The sequence below is a fragment of the Poecilia reticulata genome, chromosome 9 (genome assembly GCF_904066995.2).
Source record: "Poecilia reticulata chromosome 9, P_reticulata-male-v2, whole genome shotgun sequence".
NCBI classification, from domain to species: domain Eukaryota; kingdom Metazoa; phylum Chordata; class Actinopteri; order Cyprinodontiformes; family Poeciliidae; genus Poecilia; species Poecilia reticulata.
The window spans coordinates 11,675,281-11,691,966 of record NC_088838.1 but is presented as its reverse complement, the minus strand read 5'-3'; the positions used below and the strand labels follow the sequence as shown (position 1 = coordinate 11,691,966).

At 39.3% G+C, this 16,686-nt stretch overlaps 3 protein-coding genes across 4 annotated transcripts; all 3 read right to left on the bottom strand.

Annotated features, from left to right (window-relative positions):
• Window positions 1-58: 58 nt before the first annotated feature.
• Window positions 59-8,540, bottom strand: carnmt1 (carnosine N-methyltransferase 1). The gene is made up of 9 exons (XM_008419138.3): window positions 8,343-8,540; window positions 7,957-8,152; window positions 5,190-5,356; window positions 4,897-5,037; window positions 4,503-4,681; window positions 4,179-4,292; window positions 3,588-3,691; window positions 1,829-3,499; window positions 59-950 (listed from the first exon to the last, which is right to left on the bottom strand). The coding sequence occupies exons 1-8, from the start codon at window positions 8,477-8,479 to the stop codon at window positions 3,311-3,313; spliced, it is 1,227 nt and encodes a 408-aa protein (XP_008417360.1). The 5' UTR covers window positions 8,480-8,540; the 3' UTR covers window positions 59-950; window positions 1,829-3,310.
• Window positions 8,541-9,367: 827 nt separating this feature from the next.
• Window positions 9,368-11,589, bottom strand: LOC108166569 (serine protease inhibitor A3M-like). Its single transcript, XM_017306614.2, has 6 exons — window positions 11,481-11,589; window positions 10,476-11,103; window positions 10,317-10,387; window positions 10,033-10,226; window positions 9,803-9,950; window positions 9,368-9,720 (listed from the first exon to the last, which is right to left on the bottom strand). The coding sequence occupies exons 2-6, from the start codon at window positions 11,095-11,097 to the stop codon at window positions 9,526-9,528; spliced, it is 1,230 nt and encodes a 409-aa protein (XP_017162103.1). The 5' UTR covers window positions 11,098-11,103; window positions 11,481-11,589; the 3' UTR covers window positions 9,368-9,525.
• Window positions 11,590-12,327: 738 nt separating this feature from the next.
• On the bottom strand, window positions 12,328-15,381 carry LOC103470660 (serine protease inhibitor A3K-like). Of its 2 annotated transcripts, none has more exons than XM_081610542.1 (6): window positions 15,272-15,381; window positions 13,295-13,922; window positions 13,142-13,212; window positions 12,871-13,064; window positions 12,637-12,784; window positions 12,328-12,559 (listed from the first exon to the last, which is right to left on the bottom strand). In XM_081610542.1, the coding sequence occupies exons 2-6, from the start codon at window positions 13,911-13,913 to the stop codon at window positions 12,374-12,376; spliced, it is 1,218 nt and encodes a 405-aa protein (XP_081466668.1). In that variant the 5' UTR covers window positions 13,914-13,922; window positions 15,272-15,381; the 3' UTR covers window positions 12,328-12,373. The 2 variants fall into 2 exon arrangements, with proteins under 2 accessions (XP_081466668.1, XP_017162101.1); XM_017306612.2 differs by lacking the exon at window positions 15,272-15,381 and adding an exon at window positions 14,453-14,611.
• Window positions 15,382-16,686: the final 1,305 nt, after the last annotated feature.

Sequence of the window (16,686 nt, the reverse complement as noted above, 5' to 3'; positions counted from 1 at the left end):
GTTTATAAAATATAACAGATTCTGCTCCTTGATCCAACCAAAGTAACTCAGAGCAACCTCTGCTGAGAGATGTTTATTTGGGAACCAGATCCACATTTTTCTTGAAGCAGACTACAAACATGGGTTCTTGTTCATGTCTTAATTGTACATCTTTCCAGAGTTCGCCATCCATTTTCTGATGGTTACTAAGCATAAGCACAAAACTTCATAATGACTTTACGGCAGATATTTCTGTTGTTACTGGTCTTTAGAAAACAGAACCTGCAGACACCATTGTTTAAGAGGAAGGACAAAAGGAAGACGGAATAAAAGTGAGACTAAAGGGAAATATATGTATTTAAATCTGAAGAATACTAAAAACAAATGACATCATCATCCAGACTGCACAGAACCCCGCAAGTACATTTTGGAAAATTACTTCAACTTATCAGTTGTCAAAGTCGGTACAAAACATTTCTTCTGCTGCGTGAGTTGATGTATGGTATATACGAAGCACTGAATAATAATCAGCTTCTTTTCGCATTTGACAAACTCACTACTTAAGACTCTGCTGCAAATTGGCAGATGTAGCAGAAAAAAGGGCAGAGGTGTAAATGAAGAACAGCCTCCCCTGGTTCTTACAAAACCTATTGAACATAAAGCTTCAGGATGACCAAGAGCTCCTTCACAAAACATCTGAAATTCACTGAAATCCTACAGAAAGACATCCACTTTAACTCTATAATCTGACAGGTCTATAGGATTAACAGGATCACTTTGCCCAGGTAATAAAACACATCAAGTGTTCATCATCTTCAGGTCTCCATTGCATCTGCAGTTGTGTCATTCTCTTTTGACTTGTCTTTTTTTGGGTAATGGTCACTAGACTCTTCGAGCAGGGAAAGGTCAAGTTCGGGTAAGGGGACCCTCCAGTACTGAAAAGAGTTGTAAGTACCATCTTCATCAGCTGTCTGAAAGAAAGAGAAAAGGCAAGTGAGCATCTAGACAAACCTTGATAGTACCATTTTGTAAAAGCAAAGATGCAAGAAAACTTGAACAGACGAATCTCGAAAATGACCAAAGTTAATCTCTCTTGCTAATTTAATTCAAAAGTAAAACTTGCACAAATTCATCACAGTGATGAATTTCAAATGTTTATTCAGGTAAATTTGCAGATAGCGTTACAGTAAAAATTAATGATCTAAAGTCATTTATTAGTAAACAATCACAATACAAAAGACCAACAGTAATACTGTACATTACATGCACTTAGTGTTTGTTTTGGGCCTCCTTTTGAATGATATACTGCAGCAATGCAGACTGGAATGGATGCAATCAGGCAGTGTCAATTTTCTATCAATACACATGAATACAGCACTACTATGTAAACAGACACACTCATTGCTAACATATTTTAGCAATGAGTATTACCGTCTGCTGGAAAACTGTTGTCAGTTTTCCCCATTATTGTGAAAACACAAAATAACACTTCCGTATTAAAAAAAAACATCTATTGGTCTTTTACTGTAATTGGATTTTATTTATTTTTGAGAAATAAATAAATCAAGAGAAAATACTTTAAATGTATCTGGGTGTAATGGATTTTGTATGATATCCGAGTTTAGCTTTTTAACAAGATGTTAAAAAGCTAAACTAATGCTAATTTACAGAGATGCAGCCGTCATGAAATTATAACGTTACATTCAAATTCAAGTCTTGCCGGATGAGTATTAAAAAGTGAGCAAATGACGACATCTAGTGGCAGTTTACTCTCATTACAGAATAGCTTGCTTTCAAGAGGGTAACGTCTGTCGGCTAAATATTGCTAAATCAAACTATGTTGACCTACTTTATCCGTTGCCGTAACTGTGTCTGAACCGACGTTGTCCTCTCGCGGTCGCTTATTTCTTGAAAGTGCGCAGGACCTGCGGCCGTCCTGGAAACTTCCAGAAGATGGAGTCTTCAAAACATTCTTTGCATGCTTTCCAGAGTCCGAGGGTGAAATCTTTGGACGAGAATATACTTCTTCGTTGTCGAAATAGAGGGGCCTTTTTCTGCAGCGACTCCCCAATAAAGTCAGTAGAGATGGGGAACTCACACCTCCCACTGAAGCCATGCTCTCCAGCTGCATGTCAACACTGTAAAACGGAGGGAAGTATCTTCTCTTACTGGGAGAGTCGAGTAGCACAGTTTCTTCAGCGCGTCTCTTGGCCATCAAAAGTCAGATCTGTGAGAGAATCGGAGGTAACAAGTAGCAAAGTAGAATCTGCTTTCTTCACACAGATGCGCGCAGTACAAGTGCAGAAAAAAGAACAACACCGGTAGTGACGTTCAACAACCGCAGTCAAAAGGACCAATCATGGAAGAGCTCTGCTGGTTAAAGCCCGCCCACCGCTTTTCCTCTTCCTTTGGTGAGCACAAAACTTCTCCGCGTGCCTTTTAACCAAGTTGAAATAAAGGCAGAAATAATTGTAAAATCTTTTATAAAAGCCTTTTTTCTCTAAATGTTTGGCTTTATTTCAAAGAAAATGATAACTACACAGCTTAAACACTGAACGGTGACCGATGTAAATGCAGTTGATTCAAGTAAAAAATAAATAAATTACAAAATGTGTAATTCAATTGCAGAGGCACACGTGAATACGTACAAACTGTGGCAAGGGAAGGCAGTGAAGTAAAATAAGTTAAGAGTGAGACCTAATGGCCAAACAACGTGAACGCCTTCTGGTTCGGAGTTCACAACAAACCAATAAAAACAAACATACTATTTGCGTCTGATAACTCAATTACTTATAACTTCATGATCAAAAAATGCTGTGATGACCCATTTTTGTTAAAGCTGATATTGCAGTCCCACAAAGTTTGATACCACGGCGCAGTTACCTGTATCAAGGTTTTAAAAAGCTGGTTTCAAAAACTGTTAAAATTGTCAGTCATTTTACCGTTTAGCTCTCTCGCTCTCCCACTGCAGGTCAGCTGGCTGAAAAGAGGCCACTAGACTTCTCCAGCTATTACAAGACACACATTTAGCTGTTTAAAATAAATTAGATAGTGAGCTGCGTTTTTGTTTTGAGGTTTTGGGTCATTACTATTATTGTAAAAACAAGGTTTCTTTCACTCAATCTATCATTCTATTAAGGTCTCATGGCCCATGCCTGCTTAGCACAATCCAAATGTTCAGCTGTATTCAGATGCATGAGTTCACCAAAAAACCTCAATGTTGAAAGCACCTTTGAAGAGAGGCAATTTAAAAAGGCGTATTTAGGGAGAAAATGAGAACATGTCCACATTGCTTGTGTCTTGGTGGTTGAGCTTCTGCAGAAATGTTTTGTCACGTTAGCCTGTTGCTGCCCTCTCGCCTGGACGACTTAGCAGCTGGTGGAGAATTTTGTTGTAAATCTTCTTGACCGTTAAAATGCAGTGTAGGTTTTCGAGCAACGAAGAAGACACAGTCGTAAACGTATCTCAGCATAGAGCACTCGTTCTCAGTGTAGGTGGTCTGCATTGACTCCTTCTCCACCTGTGACAGAAATAAAACTGCTTTTCTACTACAATGATTGTTTTCAATGCAAACAAAATGCTATAACATTGATATAATGCAAATTTACCTCAAAGATGAAGCCATATTTTAACATTGCTGTCCTGATGTCTTCATAGCTAAGTTCAATAGAGAGCTCGTTGGCTATATTTTCAAAGTGATAAAGCAGCGGACCTTAAAAACATAGGACAATGACAGAGTCTTAAGTTAAAAAGCTCTTAAAAGCTTTAACACAGAAACCAAAAACAGAGAGATGTGACAGAATACTAGCATCGCACAGCCTCCAGAAGTTGGTCGACTGTTTCTAAACAACCTTATTGCTTTATAACGACACACTTGATATGTTTCTGTTGCAAACTATAGTCCTCTTTAGTTGATCTTGAAAATCTCCCAAGCAAGATTCAAGAGGTTTATTGTCATGTACAAAATAAAGACAGTGGCTCAGAGATAACAATGAATCTCTTGGCTGTTTTTTTTTTGTATATGTATTATGTATCTGTGTTTCAGATCATTTTTCCACAATGATCTGAAACACCGATGAGATTGTGTGTAAGATAAACAGTTGCTCATTCAAATTATGTCAGAAATGTGCTTATTAAATGTAAAATCTAGTGTTTTTGAATGTCTCTAGTACAGTTTTCTTTTAACAAGGCAGACTCACCGAGATTGATCCATACGCCTCCGGGCTTAAGAATCTTCCAGATAGTGTCCACATATTCCAAGACATTATTAGCGGTGTCAATAAAGAAGCAGGTAGCCACACAGTTCCAGCACTCTGAGAGGAATACATGATGTCACAAGGTAATGTAAAGTACCACTTAGGGACATATTTACTTATTTTTTACTAAATTAAAAAGAAAAAAGAAAAACACTTTTAACTGAGTCAGCTGAACTACATCTTGTATTGGAATAAAGTTCTAACCAACCAAATAGATTTTAACATTTGACAACAAATCTGACAGACTCCACATCAGCTTAAGCATACCCAATTCACTGTAAACCTCCACAAAGTCCCCCGCTACCATGGAGAAGTCGGTGTTTAGTGGCAAACTCTGGGGGTTAACGTCGGGGAATCTGATTGGCCGTGTTTGGTCGGAAGACTTCTTGTTGTTGCTGAACTGGTGGATCCAGGGATACAGGGTCAGAGCATTCTCCTCCTCACATCTGAGCAGACACGTTCAAACTCGTAAGTAAAACGAGGATATAGCAATAATCAGCTTTTCACTAAGTTAAATGATACAATTTTTTTCAGAACTTTTAAAAGATCAAAGTTATTTAAATTTAAGACTTATCTGAGCAAGGAAAAAAAGGAGTTACAATAAAATCACTTACTTAACTTTTATTTAAATGAACTTAAGTGGATGCATTCAATGTGTTACCTGTTGAGAACAAAGTTTGAGGAGAAAAGCATGAAGAAGCTCCATTCGTTGCCCTGGCATGAGTATCCCAGCCGAGCAATCTCCCAGGCAAGTCGACCAAGCCCAGCACCGGGAATCAGCACGCTCACCTTAGACACATCACTGATATAATAAAATGCACAAAAAGCACACATCACATAGAAAACACTGACATGTTTGTTCAAAATATGGTCTGTTAAAACCATCTTACAGTAGAGTTCATTTGCTGAAATCACATGCATGTAGATGCAAAAGTGAGCAGATAAAATTCCTACTATTGGTCACTCGGGAAGAGCCTCTGGATCTCTTGAATGATTGGTTTGTAGCAAGAATCCCTCTCAGCCTGGCCTGCTTCGCTCCAGTCTCTGACAAACTGCTTTATGGTGGACTTCAGTTTGTCCATGTCAAATGTAGTGGATGGCCGTGCCTTCCTAGGATCCTCCTGACAAAATACAGGCAAAAGGACGGTACCAAATTTTAAGGGAAGAGCATATCAGATATACGACGAGTTCGATAGGCAGTGATTCTTGAGAATAGGGACAAAACAGGTCCTATGCATAAAACACAAAATTTGAATAAAATATACACAAAATATAATTTTTTTCAAATATCTGACTAAACCAGTGGTTTCCAAACATTTTCTGGTGCCCCCCTATGGATTACATATAGCTGTCTGGTTGAACGACATCATTTGTTGGGGGGAAGGGGAGAAGAGGATTCTTAGAGACTCCCTGTCTCTAAGAATCTCATGACCTCTTCCTTTCTCTTCCTTTGCTAAGAGGGCTAGTTAGCTCTGGTTAGCTTATGTTATTTTTTAGTTTTTTCTTCTTTTTATTCCCAAGTTGTTTGTCACAACCATGATGGGTCAACACCATAACTAACAATTTACAAAACTTTGATGAAATTTTGTGAAATAAAAGCTTAATTTTGGTATATTGTAAAGATTTCATGGACCCGATGAGCTACAATATGGCCTCCTTCGGAATAACAACATATAAATTGAGGTAGTTTGGTATTTTGTCAACTCCGTCAGATGTCAACTCCTTCAGTTTTTGTGACTCAGTGAAATTGTTGTCAAATCTCACTTAAATGTGCAGTTAATTCATTTTAATATATTTTACATAAATAGCATCACTTCACATGTATCAAGTTTTTCTTTTTACTCACTAGTTTGTCACCACCTTCAGTTCTGTGTCAACTCCGTCATGCACTGTCAACTCCGTCAGATGGACTTTTTGTTGTTTTTTGTTTTAAATAATTTTTTTATTTTTTTTTGTTTCCTGAGAAGCATTTGCCTGTAAAAATGAGTAAAACATCACTAATAGGGTCATTAAAAAAAATATTGTATATTTATTTTTGTCAGATGGTGATGACAAAGTTCTGGGTCAGGTCGATTAAAACTGTAATTAAAAAATAAAATGTTGCAACTGGGAGCCTGCACCTTAGCATCTTTACATTTCCAAAACATTATTTGTCATATTTTCATACATAAGGTTGAGAAATAATAAAAAAAAAATTGGGGAAAATTAAAACCCATTTTGTCCCTATTCTCAAGAATCATTGTAGGGGCAATAAGTAGTGTGTGTTGGTGCAAATTCAGAGTTAACATTTTCCAACACTCAACCTTCTCGAGTGAGGCTAAAGCAGAGGTTCCCAAACTGTGGGGCACGCTAAGAAACTAAAGTAAATAGAGGAATAAACTGGTATGGCAAGACCTTTCGAGCAATAATTAATACAGAGGACTGTATGGCAAGAATAAATACACTATTTCCAGATAAAAGGTAAAATAATATTGTTGAAATGTCATGGGTTTGTTGAGACCATATCTAGTACTGAGAATAAATATATCTTACAGACCATAACAGTAAATAACTGATCACATATGTTTTTAATTAGATTTGATATATTTATTTCTTCAACATTATTTTTCATGTCAGTGTTATTGTCATGAGGCTGATGACTCCATGACACTTTCAATTTGACTCATTAGGATTTGATTAAGAACCAGATTTGTTCTTTGTAATTTCTGTCCAGTAAAACTATTAATCTATAAATCAATAGACATGTCTATATAAAGATATAATCCATGTTTCTGTCTCATATTTATATGGCATTAAAAGGATCTGCAATTTTTGTTTTTACACTGAAAGCTCTGGTTTGCACAGTAAATGCCATCTGGGTGAAATGTTATAGATGATACTCTGATGTCCCATTCTCCTGAAGGCAGCACAAAGCTGCACCACCAGAAACCAACAGAAACGTTGAAGAGAAGAAGAGCTATGATTAATGTAGTTACAGTTCTATCCATGTTTTAATGTTGCAGAGCTCAGTCGTTTCGCAAATAGATCAGTTTAAACTGCCATGTTGTACACCTTTTATCTGGTAATTTTGTGTAATATCTAACAACTAGAAAATTGCAAAGAATATTTTTTCCACTCTGATTGGCTGCTGTTAGGCCTACCGATTTTAACTTGAATATTCATTCATTGCATTTTTCTTAGACGCCTGTGAAAAGAATTTCTATTCCCATGGCTTTTTTGTTCTGTGGGAAATTATTTTTGATGATAAATACAGAAACAAGCATAAAAATCAAAACATCTACAATAGTGATAGTAATATCAATAATAAAATAACAGTCAGTGCAAAGTAGCCTACAAATACTTTGGTGGGGGGCGGTGAGGGACCTGGATAAAGGCTAGGGGGACGCTGGGCCAAAAAAGGTTGAGAGACACTGGTTTAGAGCTTAATATCCACAATTACATAATCTACAAAAGTCAAGTAATCAAAGAGAAAATTGTTAATCATTAATTAATTTGCACATTCACAATTACAAGTGTTGTACACTTGTTATTATACGAAACCTACCCAACATGTAAGCTACAAAAAAATAAATAAATAAAATCTTTTGGCTATTTATAGAGCGGTCATCAGTGTATCTGTTCTATGCTTTTCTCTAAATTCGCCCAACCCACTTTTTAATAGTGGGCAAGGTGTCACTCCGAGTTCCGCTGAAACATTGCAAACCCTAAATTTGGGACTTACCCTCTCTCCATACTCCACGTTCTCAAACATGTGAAGGCTATTGTGAACGACGGCGTCCAGAATCTCTTGGTTGTGTTCGGCGCACTGCCTAACCCGGGCCAGGTTGGATAAAACACCTGGCAGCACCCTTTGGTGCCTTTGTGTCAGACTCCGAAACTGACGCTCAGCCCGCTTGACCTGCTCATTGACATGGAACCTGGTGCGGGAATACCAAAAAACACGACAAAATGTTCATAAACTAAACTGAAGCAATATATTGTAGAAAGGTTGCTGTGTGGTTCCTCTGTCGTTCTCTTGTTAGCAAAACATCAACATTATTACGATGTATCGACACAAATGGCAGCTTCCTGTCTCGCCTTTTACATTGTGAAATATATCTATTGTACCTGTAAGACCTAAAAGCATCTATTATTCTCCAGAAATGTTGCCTTTCCAGCTTGGCCTCCTCCTCCGCGCTGTATTTTCTTCTTTCTTTCTGATAATATGCTCCACTGTGCGGGTCCGCTGCCCGTTGTTCCGCCATGTTTGAAACAGTTCGGCGGCCATCCAATCACTGCGCGACTACTTTCTACTTCGTGTGATTCTGTAAATCAACGTCTACATGGCATGCTGCCGCCACCTACAGTCAGATGCCGGAACTGCAGCTGGTAACTGAATTAATAAGCTTTGCTACTACATTCATTCCACATTTTGTCATGTTCCAACCAAAAACGTCAATGTATTACAATGGGCACTATGGGACAGACCAACACACGATACAATATAACTATATCGTTAAAGAAGAATGATACTCAGTTTTCTTTTTGTCTTATGAGTATAGAGACAGCTATTATAATAAAGCCCAGAGCAACCAAATTGTCTTAAGACACCTCACTGGTAAAAAATAAGTTCACTTATTTCTAAGTTCATTGCAATATAAATGGGCAAATTGTTGTCAAGAAGTTGCTGGGTTATATCATAAAACTATCCCAATATCTCAAAGAGTACTGTTTATTCCATCACACTAAAATGGACAGAACAAGTTGGAGTTTACCAATAAAGGGCTTTCCACATAAAGTGAAAGTAATAAGATCAGCAATATTTTTCCTGTACATTACATCCTTTTATTTTTTTTTATGAACACACCCTCACTATGTAAACTTTTAAATAAAGCCAACTGGGAGTACACACATTTTAAAGATTTAGGAAAGCAATGGCAAGGAGTCTTGCATGGGGTATTGAAACTTGACTGGATGTTAGGTCCTTCAAAATACTCTATGACTAATTTTAACATTTACATTGTTTGACAAATGTTTTGCTGTGCAAATCCAGGTAAACATACATTGTTGTTACCATTTTATTGAAAGCGGTCAATTAATTGGATTTCCTGGTTATTCTTATTTAAATTCTCAGAAATCAGATATTGTTCCACTTTGTCTTGCATTGCTTTTTTATTTATTAAGGAACTTCAAATACAAATTGGAGTCTTATTACATATAACTTGTGTATGCAATGAGAACAAGACACCACAGAAAGTCTTTTCTTTGTATTCAGTACTGACAAAACTGTGCTTAAACAAAAGGTCTTCTCTCAGATGTTTGGGTTGACAATCTTGCCCATAAAAAGCATGTTTTCTGCAGTTCGATCAGTGATGACCACCATGAAAGGACGGTTGAACTTCAGCTCTGGGACGTAGTGGAAAGACAGAGGTATAAAGCCGATTCCGGTTGCTGCCGCAGCTGTGGCTCCGCCCTCGTCTACGTCCAGCGTGGCTTGGTGCACAACCTTTACAGCATAATCAAAGCAGAGTGGGTCAAATGTCAACAGTATAAGCAAGGAAATGTTTTTGTATGCACCACTCCCTTACCTCCGACACAGCCAGTTTTTGTCCCTCTGCAATGCCTCCGAGGTCTGCACGATCCCCAAACATGTCTGCCATTCCCATTTCAGTCAGCACATCATTCAGCTTATAGGAGGTCTTGATGGAGAACTTCGGAACATAGATGTTGTACGTCCTGAAAGAAGTACAGTTTTAAAGGACTCATCTGCCAAGAGTTGACAGAAGAAAAAGTGAAACCTGATGTAGCATCTCTTTACTCTGTCTTTAGCCACTTCAACCATTTGGTGACGTGTGCAGGGCTGATATTGTTCTCCAGTGTCGTCATATTTTCCGGTAACAGCAGCAGCATGGAGTAGGAGTTGTTGAAAGGCAGGTGGAGAACCGATGTGTTGATAGCCTGGTCACGATAAGTATTAACATCTTTTTCCATTTCCATCATCTGAACTTGAACCTGGAAAATAAAGGTTTGAGTTTCTTAGTTGTAAATTGAATTCAAGATGACTCAGATCTGCTCTGCATGCGTGATTGTATGACTTGGAACCTCAGTGTTTTCTTCCACTCTGAACACATCCTGCCTGGTATCTCGAGGATCAAAGGGAGTTTCCCATTTTCCTTTTTGAGCAGAAAGCAGATATCTTATAAATTACAACCCCACCAACTAAAATTCTCCACAATGAAAGAGAAAGAAGAGAACTTTTACCCTTGTAGTAGATGTAGCTGAGAAGATACATGACCGTGTCTGGATCCAGGCTTTCAACCAGCTTGTTTATCTTTCCATTAGTCTTATCCGAGACATACTGATTGATGGTATCAGCGCTCTCTGTAGTTTTGGTGAAGTCAACACTGAAACCCTCAGCTGAAAAGGACTGCTTCAGAGCATCTAGGAACTCGGGCTTTGGCTTGAGGATGCTGCCAACAAACATAGCGGTGCCTTGGCTAATGTCCTGAGAGGTGTTTGCAAAGAACGTACGAAAGGCCTGGTCTACATCTGTCTGAGCCAGCTGGGAGCTGCTGAAGCCCAGACCACGAAACAGCTGCTGATGGGTCTCACCTTGTGCCCCCACAGACAGAGCAGCCAAGGCAGTAGAGACACTAAGTGGGGAGAAGAAGATGTTTTTGCCTTGGGAGGCAGCATGCCCTGCTAACTTCCTGTAGAGACGGAAGGCAAACTCTTTGTTTGCTGAGGTCACCAGTGAGATTTTGTTGTTGGCATCGTCTGCAGCAGTGTCTTGGGCTTTCTCGCCATGCCCTATGTGATGATGGCTTCTTCCTACACAAACCAATGCCGATAAGATCCAAAGGACAACGGGTGCAGACAACATGGTGAACTGAAACAAAGGGTCAAAAGTGATGTTTATTTTTGGGTTACACAATATTTGTTATTGCACATAAGCAAAGTGAAATCTCTATACCTACTCATTTAGTTCTACTGGTTGGAGTTTCATGATTTATGAAACTTATCTGCATTATGTCATACAGTTTCCTTGATTAAAGTGATTTTGTTTTGTATGCCAGATCTGGTTAAATGCCAATATTTTTATGTTAACACATTCAAGACACTGATGACTACACAAATGTAGCAGTTTCCTGCAATTTCTTTGCAAATCTGGATTTTAAAAGGAATAGCACATTACAAAATCATCTAATGTTCTGGACAAACATACCTTATAAGATTAGCTTTACTGTAAAAAACTGAAACACTTACCCTTTACTGGCTGTTCAGTTTGTCCAACCTCCTAAAGGCTGGATGAAGACAGAGCCCGTTTATATCAACGAGCTGGTGAACTTTGATGTTTATTCTGTCCAGACTGTTGTTCTGCATGAACTGACTGACTCACTGATTGGTCAGTCACTGACCAATCATAGCCTCAGGTTTTACAAAGCCTAAAAAACCCTCAAAAATTCAACTGAAACTCAAAAATTCAGCAGAATTTTTGAGTTTCTTTTTTTTACTGAGTATATTTGTAGTTAAAACAGTTTACCGTCAATCCTTGCACTTCGTATAGAACAGGCTCATTGCTTTACAAGAAAATATACACCAAGCATGAGACCTGTTGTCCCATCTTTAGAGGGACAACATACCTTTATTGAAGTTATATTCTACTTGCTTCATGTCATCCTGAGCATAGGTTAAGTTTTATTTTGAACAACTAAAAACTTTTCCCACAGTTCTGCTGCTGAAAACAGAATTTAGAAGCAAACTTGCACATACACAAGCTTGACTGAGTGTGCCAAGACCCTCCCCCTGGCTCTGATTGGTTGACTGGGAGCAGTTCATTTCTGTAGAAATTAATATTTTTGGGACCCTTTATACCACAGAATTTTAGATTTAAACCTAGTCTGAATTTGTCAAAATGATGGATTTCCAAAACTAGTGTCAGTTTTACGCTTTGAAACCTTGAACCCCAGACGCAAATCCTTTAGAGAAAAATAAAATCACCACTTCAAAGCAAGCAGTGGTCCAAATTGGACCACTGCATTCATTTTAAGTCCCCCGCCCCCACCCTTTATTTGGAGCTCAAAATGTTCCATACAGCCACAGGAGACGCACACAAAAAAAAACTACCTCTTTTTATTCACAATGTAAAACCAACTATCTTAGATGTTTGGATTTACAATCTTGCCCATAAAAATTATGTTTTCTGCAGAGACCTCAGTGATCATCACTATAAAAGGACGATTAAACTTCAATTCCGGGGCGATGAGAGAGAAAAGAGAGATGTCAACACCAGTAGCAGCAGTAGCCCCAGTCTCATCAACATCCAGCGTTGCTTGATGTACAACCTAATAGCACAAACAAAAAACAAAAACAGTCAAACTGTTGACAGGGAAGAATGTTTTCTTCTGTTCCCATTACTTACCTCAGACACAACCAGTTTCGGTCCATCTGCAATACCACTGAGGTCTGCATAATTCTCAAACATGTCTGCCATTCCCATTTCATTCAGCACATCATTCAGCTTGTAGGAGGTCTTCATGTAGAACATGGGAACAGAGATCTTGTACTTCCTACGTAAAAAAAAGGGGGGGGGGGGCAATTAACCACAGAGCTGAGTGCACAAACAAATAGGTGCCACAACAAAACTTCTCCCAACCTTTGTTTCAGCTGTTTCAACCACCTGGTGATATGTGCAGGACTGATCTTGCTCTCCAGTGTCTCCATGGTATCAGGTAGCAGCAGCAGCATGGAGTAAGAGTTGTTGAAGGGCAGATGGAGGACTGATGTAGCAACGGCCTTGTCATAATAAGTGTCCACATCAGCTCTCATCCTCATCATTGGGACTGGAACCTGAAAGAGACGTTTAGTTGGTCAACTCAAGGCTGAAGAGTGCATCTTTCAGCTGCTCTGTGTGCTAGTCATTAGACCTCAATCTTCTCAGTCACTCTGAACAAATCTAGCGTAGTCAGCTTTGGATCAAATGGAGTTGCCCAGATTCCTGTTTGAACAGACATGGTTACATGCAGGGTGAAGAACAAAAGTCAAAAATGAAAACTCTGAATCTGCTACAAGACATTTACCTTTGAAGTAGACATAGCTCAGGAGATACAGGAGTGTGCTTGGGTCCAGGCTTTCTACTAAGTGAGTCATTTTTCCACTGGTCATTCTGGATACATACTGATTGATGGTATTGACGCTCTCTATAGGGTTACTGAAGTCAACATTGAAGCCCTTAGTAAAATACCACTGCTTCAGGACATGCAGGAAGTCAGGCTTTGGTGTGAACAGGTCGTCAACAAACACAGCGGTGCCTTGGCTGATCTTAGACGCCATACTTCCTATGATTTTCAGAAATGCATTATTTACATCCGCCTGAGTTAGCTGGGAGCTGTTGAAGCCCAGAGTATGAAACAGCTGCTGATGGGTCTCTCCTCGAGCCCCCATAGACAGAGCAGCCAAGGCAGCAGAGACACTAACTGGGGAGAAGAAGATGTTTTGGCCTTTAGAGGAAGCATGAACTACCAACTTCCTGTAGAGATTGAAGGCAAACTCTTTGTTTGCCGAGGTCACCAATAAGAGTTTGTCGTCACTGCTGTCTGCAGAGAGGTCTGTGGCTTGTTTAGCTTGCTCTATGGGTTGATGACCTCTTGCTGCACAGACCACTGTCAAGAAGAGCCAGAGAACCACAGTTGTGGACATCGTGGTGATCTGAAACAGACGGTCAAAACTGCAGTTATTTGAGTTTACAGGATATTTGCCAGTAAACATGAGGCCAAGTTTTCATTTTGTTTCTTCACCTACAGGAGGCTTCACTGTCGTCCTCTTGTCTAATCATAGACATCCAATTTAAAGATGGTGGGTTCTACATGTCCCAACTACATAGATGTTTCAAGCAGGTCAAGTTAAATGGGAAAAAAATAGCTAAATTGTTGTTTTACTGAAGACTCTCACCACAACTGTTCATTTTATGGACAGACGACAGCACACACGCCGTTTAGGAGTAATGAAGTCTCTCACATGCGCTGCACCAATCAACAAATACTCATTATAGGAAACTGAGCTTGTAAAGAAGTGACACAAAATCTAAGACACAGGTCATTTTTTTAAACTCACAATTCAGATTTCTTTCTTTATGACATACAGCCTGAAAGTTTTACACATTTAACTTAGAAACAAAAAAGAAAATTAAACAGCATTCATCTTTTTTCATACCACAAAATCGTTAAACTAATACTTACAAGTTTTAGCTCGGAATAACAGATATGATAACAGCTGGACTCGTTTCCCTGCAGAAAGCTGGGCAATGTCAAAATGGCTGCATTCTCTTTTCTGAGCATGCTCACTAGCTACAGAGCGTGTGCAAAAATCTCTCTTTATTGAATGCCGCCCTCATTGCTCAAAGCTGATGAACATTTAATAATCAACCACTTTTCTCTGTTTTACTGATACTCTGTTTTGCAGTCAGAAAGGGAGAGGCACCTTCACTAACATTGATGTAGTTTTGCGCAGGAATTACTTAGTTTTGTTACTTTACACCTGAGATACCCAACTCTAGTCCTCAAGGGCTACCAACATGAAACATCTGGATGAATACCTTCACCAACACCTGAATATATTTAATGGTTTGTGACCAGACCTTTGCAAATCTGGAAGACTGCTAATTTGAAAATTCAAGCATTCATTTAGGTTTATTGAAACACATGCATCTAAGAGTTGTAGGATAGGAGGAAGATTCTTTCTCCGTAACTCCAAAGCTAGGAAATGAACTGATTTTGTGATAGTTGAGCTTGTTCTTGATACTTTTGTCCTTTCTTTATTTTCATAATTTTATGATTTCAGAAGAGCTTCCTGTTTAGTGTGATGAGTTGTCAGAGGAAGTCTCAGCTATATTTGAATCACAGCTTGGTTGTTTATCAATGACACTACAAAGCTGAGGTATATCTGGTGGGCCCCATACTACAAATCACATTCAACATTTGAGCGTTTTTTTAGGCCCCTTACTCAATAGCAACTTGTCATGAAAGAGGAAAGAGAAAGGATAGGGATAGATACTGTACCAGGTCGAGACCAGGACCCAAATCCAAAACAACCGCTACAAGAACCACAGCCTCTGTCCATTATGTGCCCGGTCCACCAATGAGTCACCCAGTGCTTTAAGAGATAAAAGCCAATCTGGATGTGTAAAACCAGTATTGGTGGAGTAGATGACCAATCACAACAAAGCAGGAAGAGATTTTGCTGTGAAAAGAAAATAAATCGTTAGCCTCACAAGCACAACAACATCTCAGGATGTATCTCACAGTCCCTCCATGTGGCACCCACTTATCCACTTATTGTTGTGGAGGGATTAAGTCTCTGATCAGCAGCCATGTTGTGAAGGGCTTCATTCATGCCCCTGGTAGAGTCACCCATGACAAACTGATCCTCGGTGCACGGACAGAGCAGCCTAAAGACCCCTTACGAGTTATATCCATGGAAACTGTTCTCTTGCCAGGACACCTCACCGGGGCCCCACTCCAGAACCAAACCTGGAGGTGAGGCACTGTGGTGGCCAGACCTTCACCCATAGGTGAGACATGGGTCCCTCCCCCCATGGGCTCACTAGTGGTAGATGAGAGGGTTTGTGTGCAATGTGGGAAAGGCAGTGCCTGAAAGCAGGGGCTTCTGAGCCGATCTTCAGCTACAGAAACATCACTTCGTATGGGGGAAGGAGACTGAACTGACCTGTCAGAGTTAAACTGGTGTTGGAGTTCATTCATTTTTGTCTCTGTGCTCCACCAGGTCCGTTAACCAGTTTCAGGACCCGACCAGAACCCCTGAGTGTAAATTAATTTTTGGGGCCACAATTAGTTCACATTATGGATGTAACCAAATGAGGTAAAGATTGTAGTGTGAGTTTAGCTTTTAATTCTCTGCAATCTGTACCCTCCAACGCTTGTCTAATCAGTTTCAGTCTGTCTATGTATGCCTGGCATCAGTCATGCAAAAACATGTTTGTGTACGCTGTGGCGTGTCAGCAGATTAAAAAGGAGGTTAAAGGACAGGGGAAAAGATAGAATCTACAACACTGGTCTCTACACATGGCTCTGAATCCAGTTAAGTTTTAAAGAAGCCAATAACAATCTTTAGTTTGTCCTTTGTAAAAAAATTTCATTAGTACATGCTTTGAAATGTGTTTTATTTGCAGCACAAAGTGTTCCATTCATAAAGACAGCAGAAAGACTTCACTTTGAAATTTTATTTAGTCAGAAGTTTGTTTGGGTCAGATGTTTGGGTTTACAATTCTACAAATAAATAGGACGTTTTCTGCAGAGCGCTCAGCAGCTTGTGTTGTAGGAGTGTTGCTCTTGAGGACTAGAACTGGACTGCCCTGCAAAAATAGGTGTTTGTAGATCATAGACCTCCAGGGGTTTTCACAAAGGGATTAGGCTCATTTCTGGATTCTTTTATATGTGGGGGAAAATAGTATGAT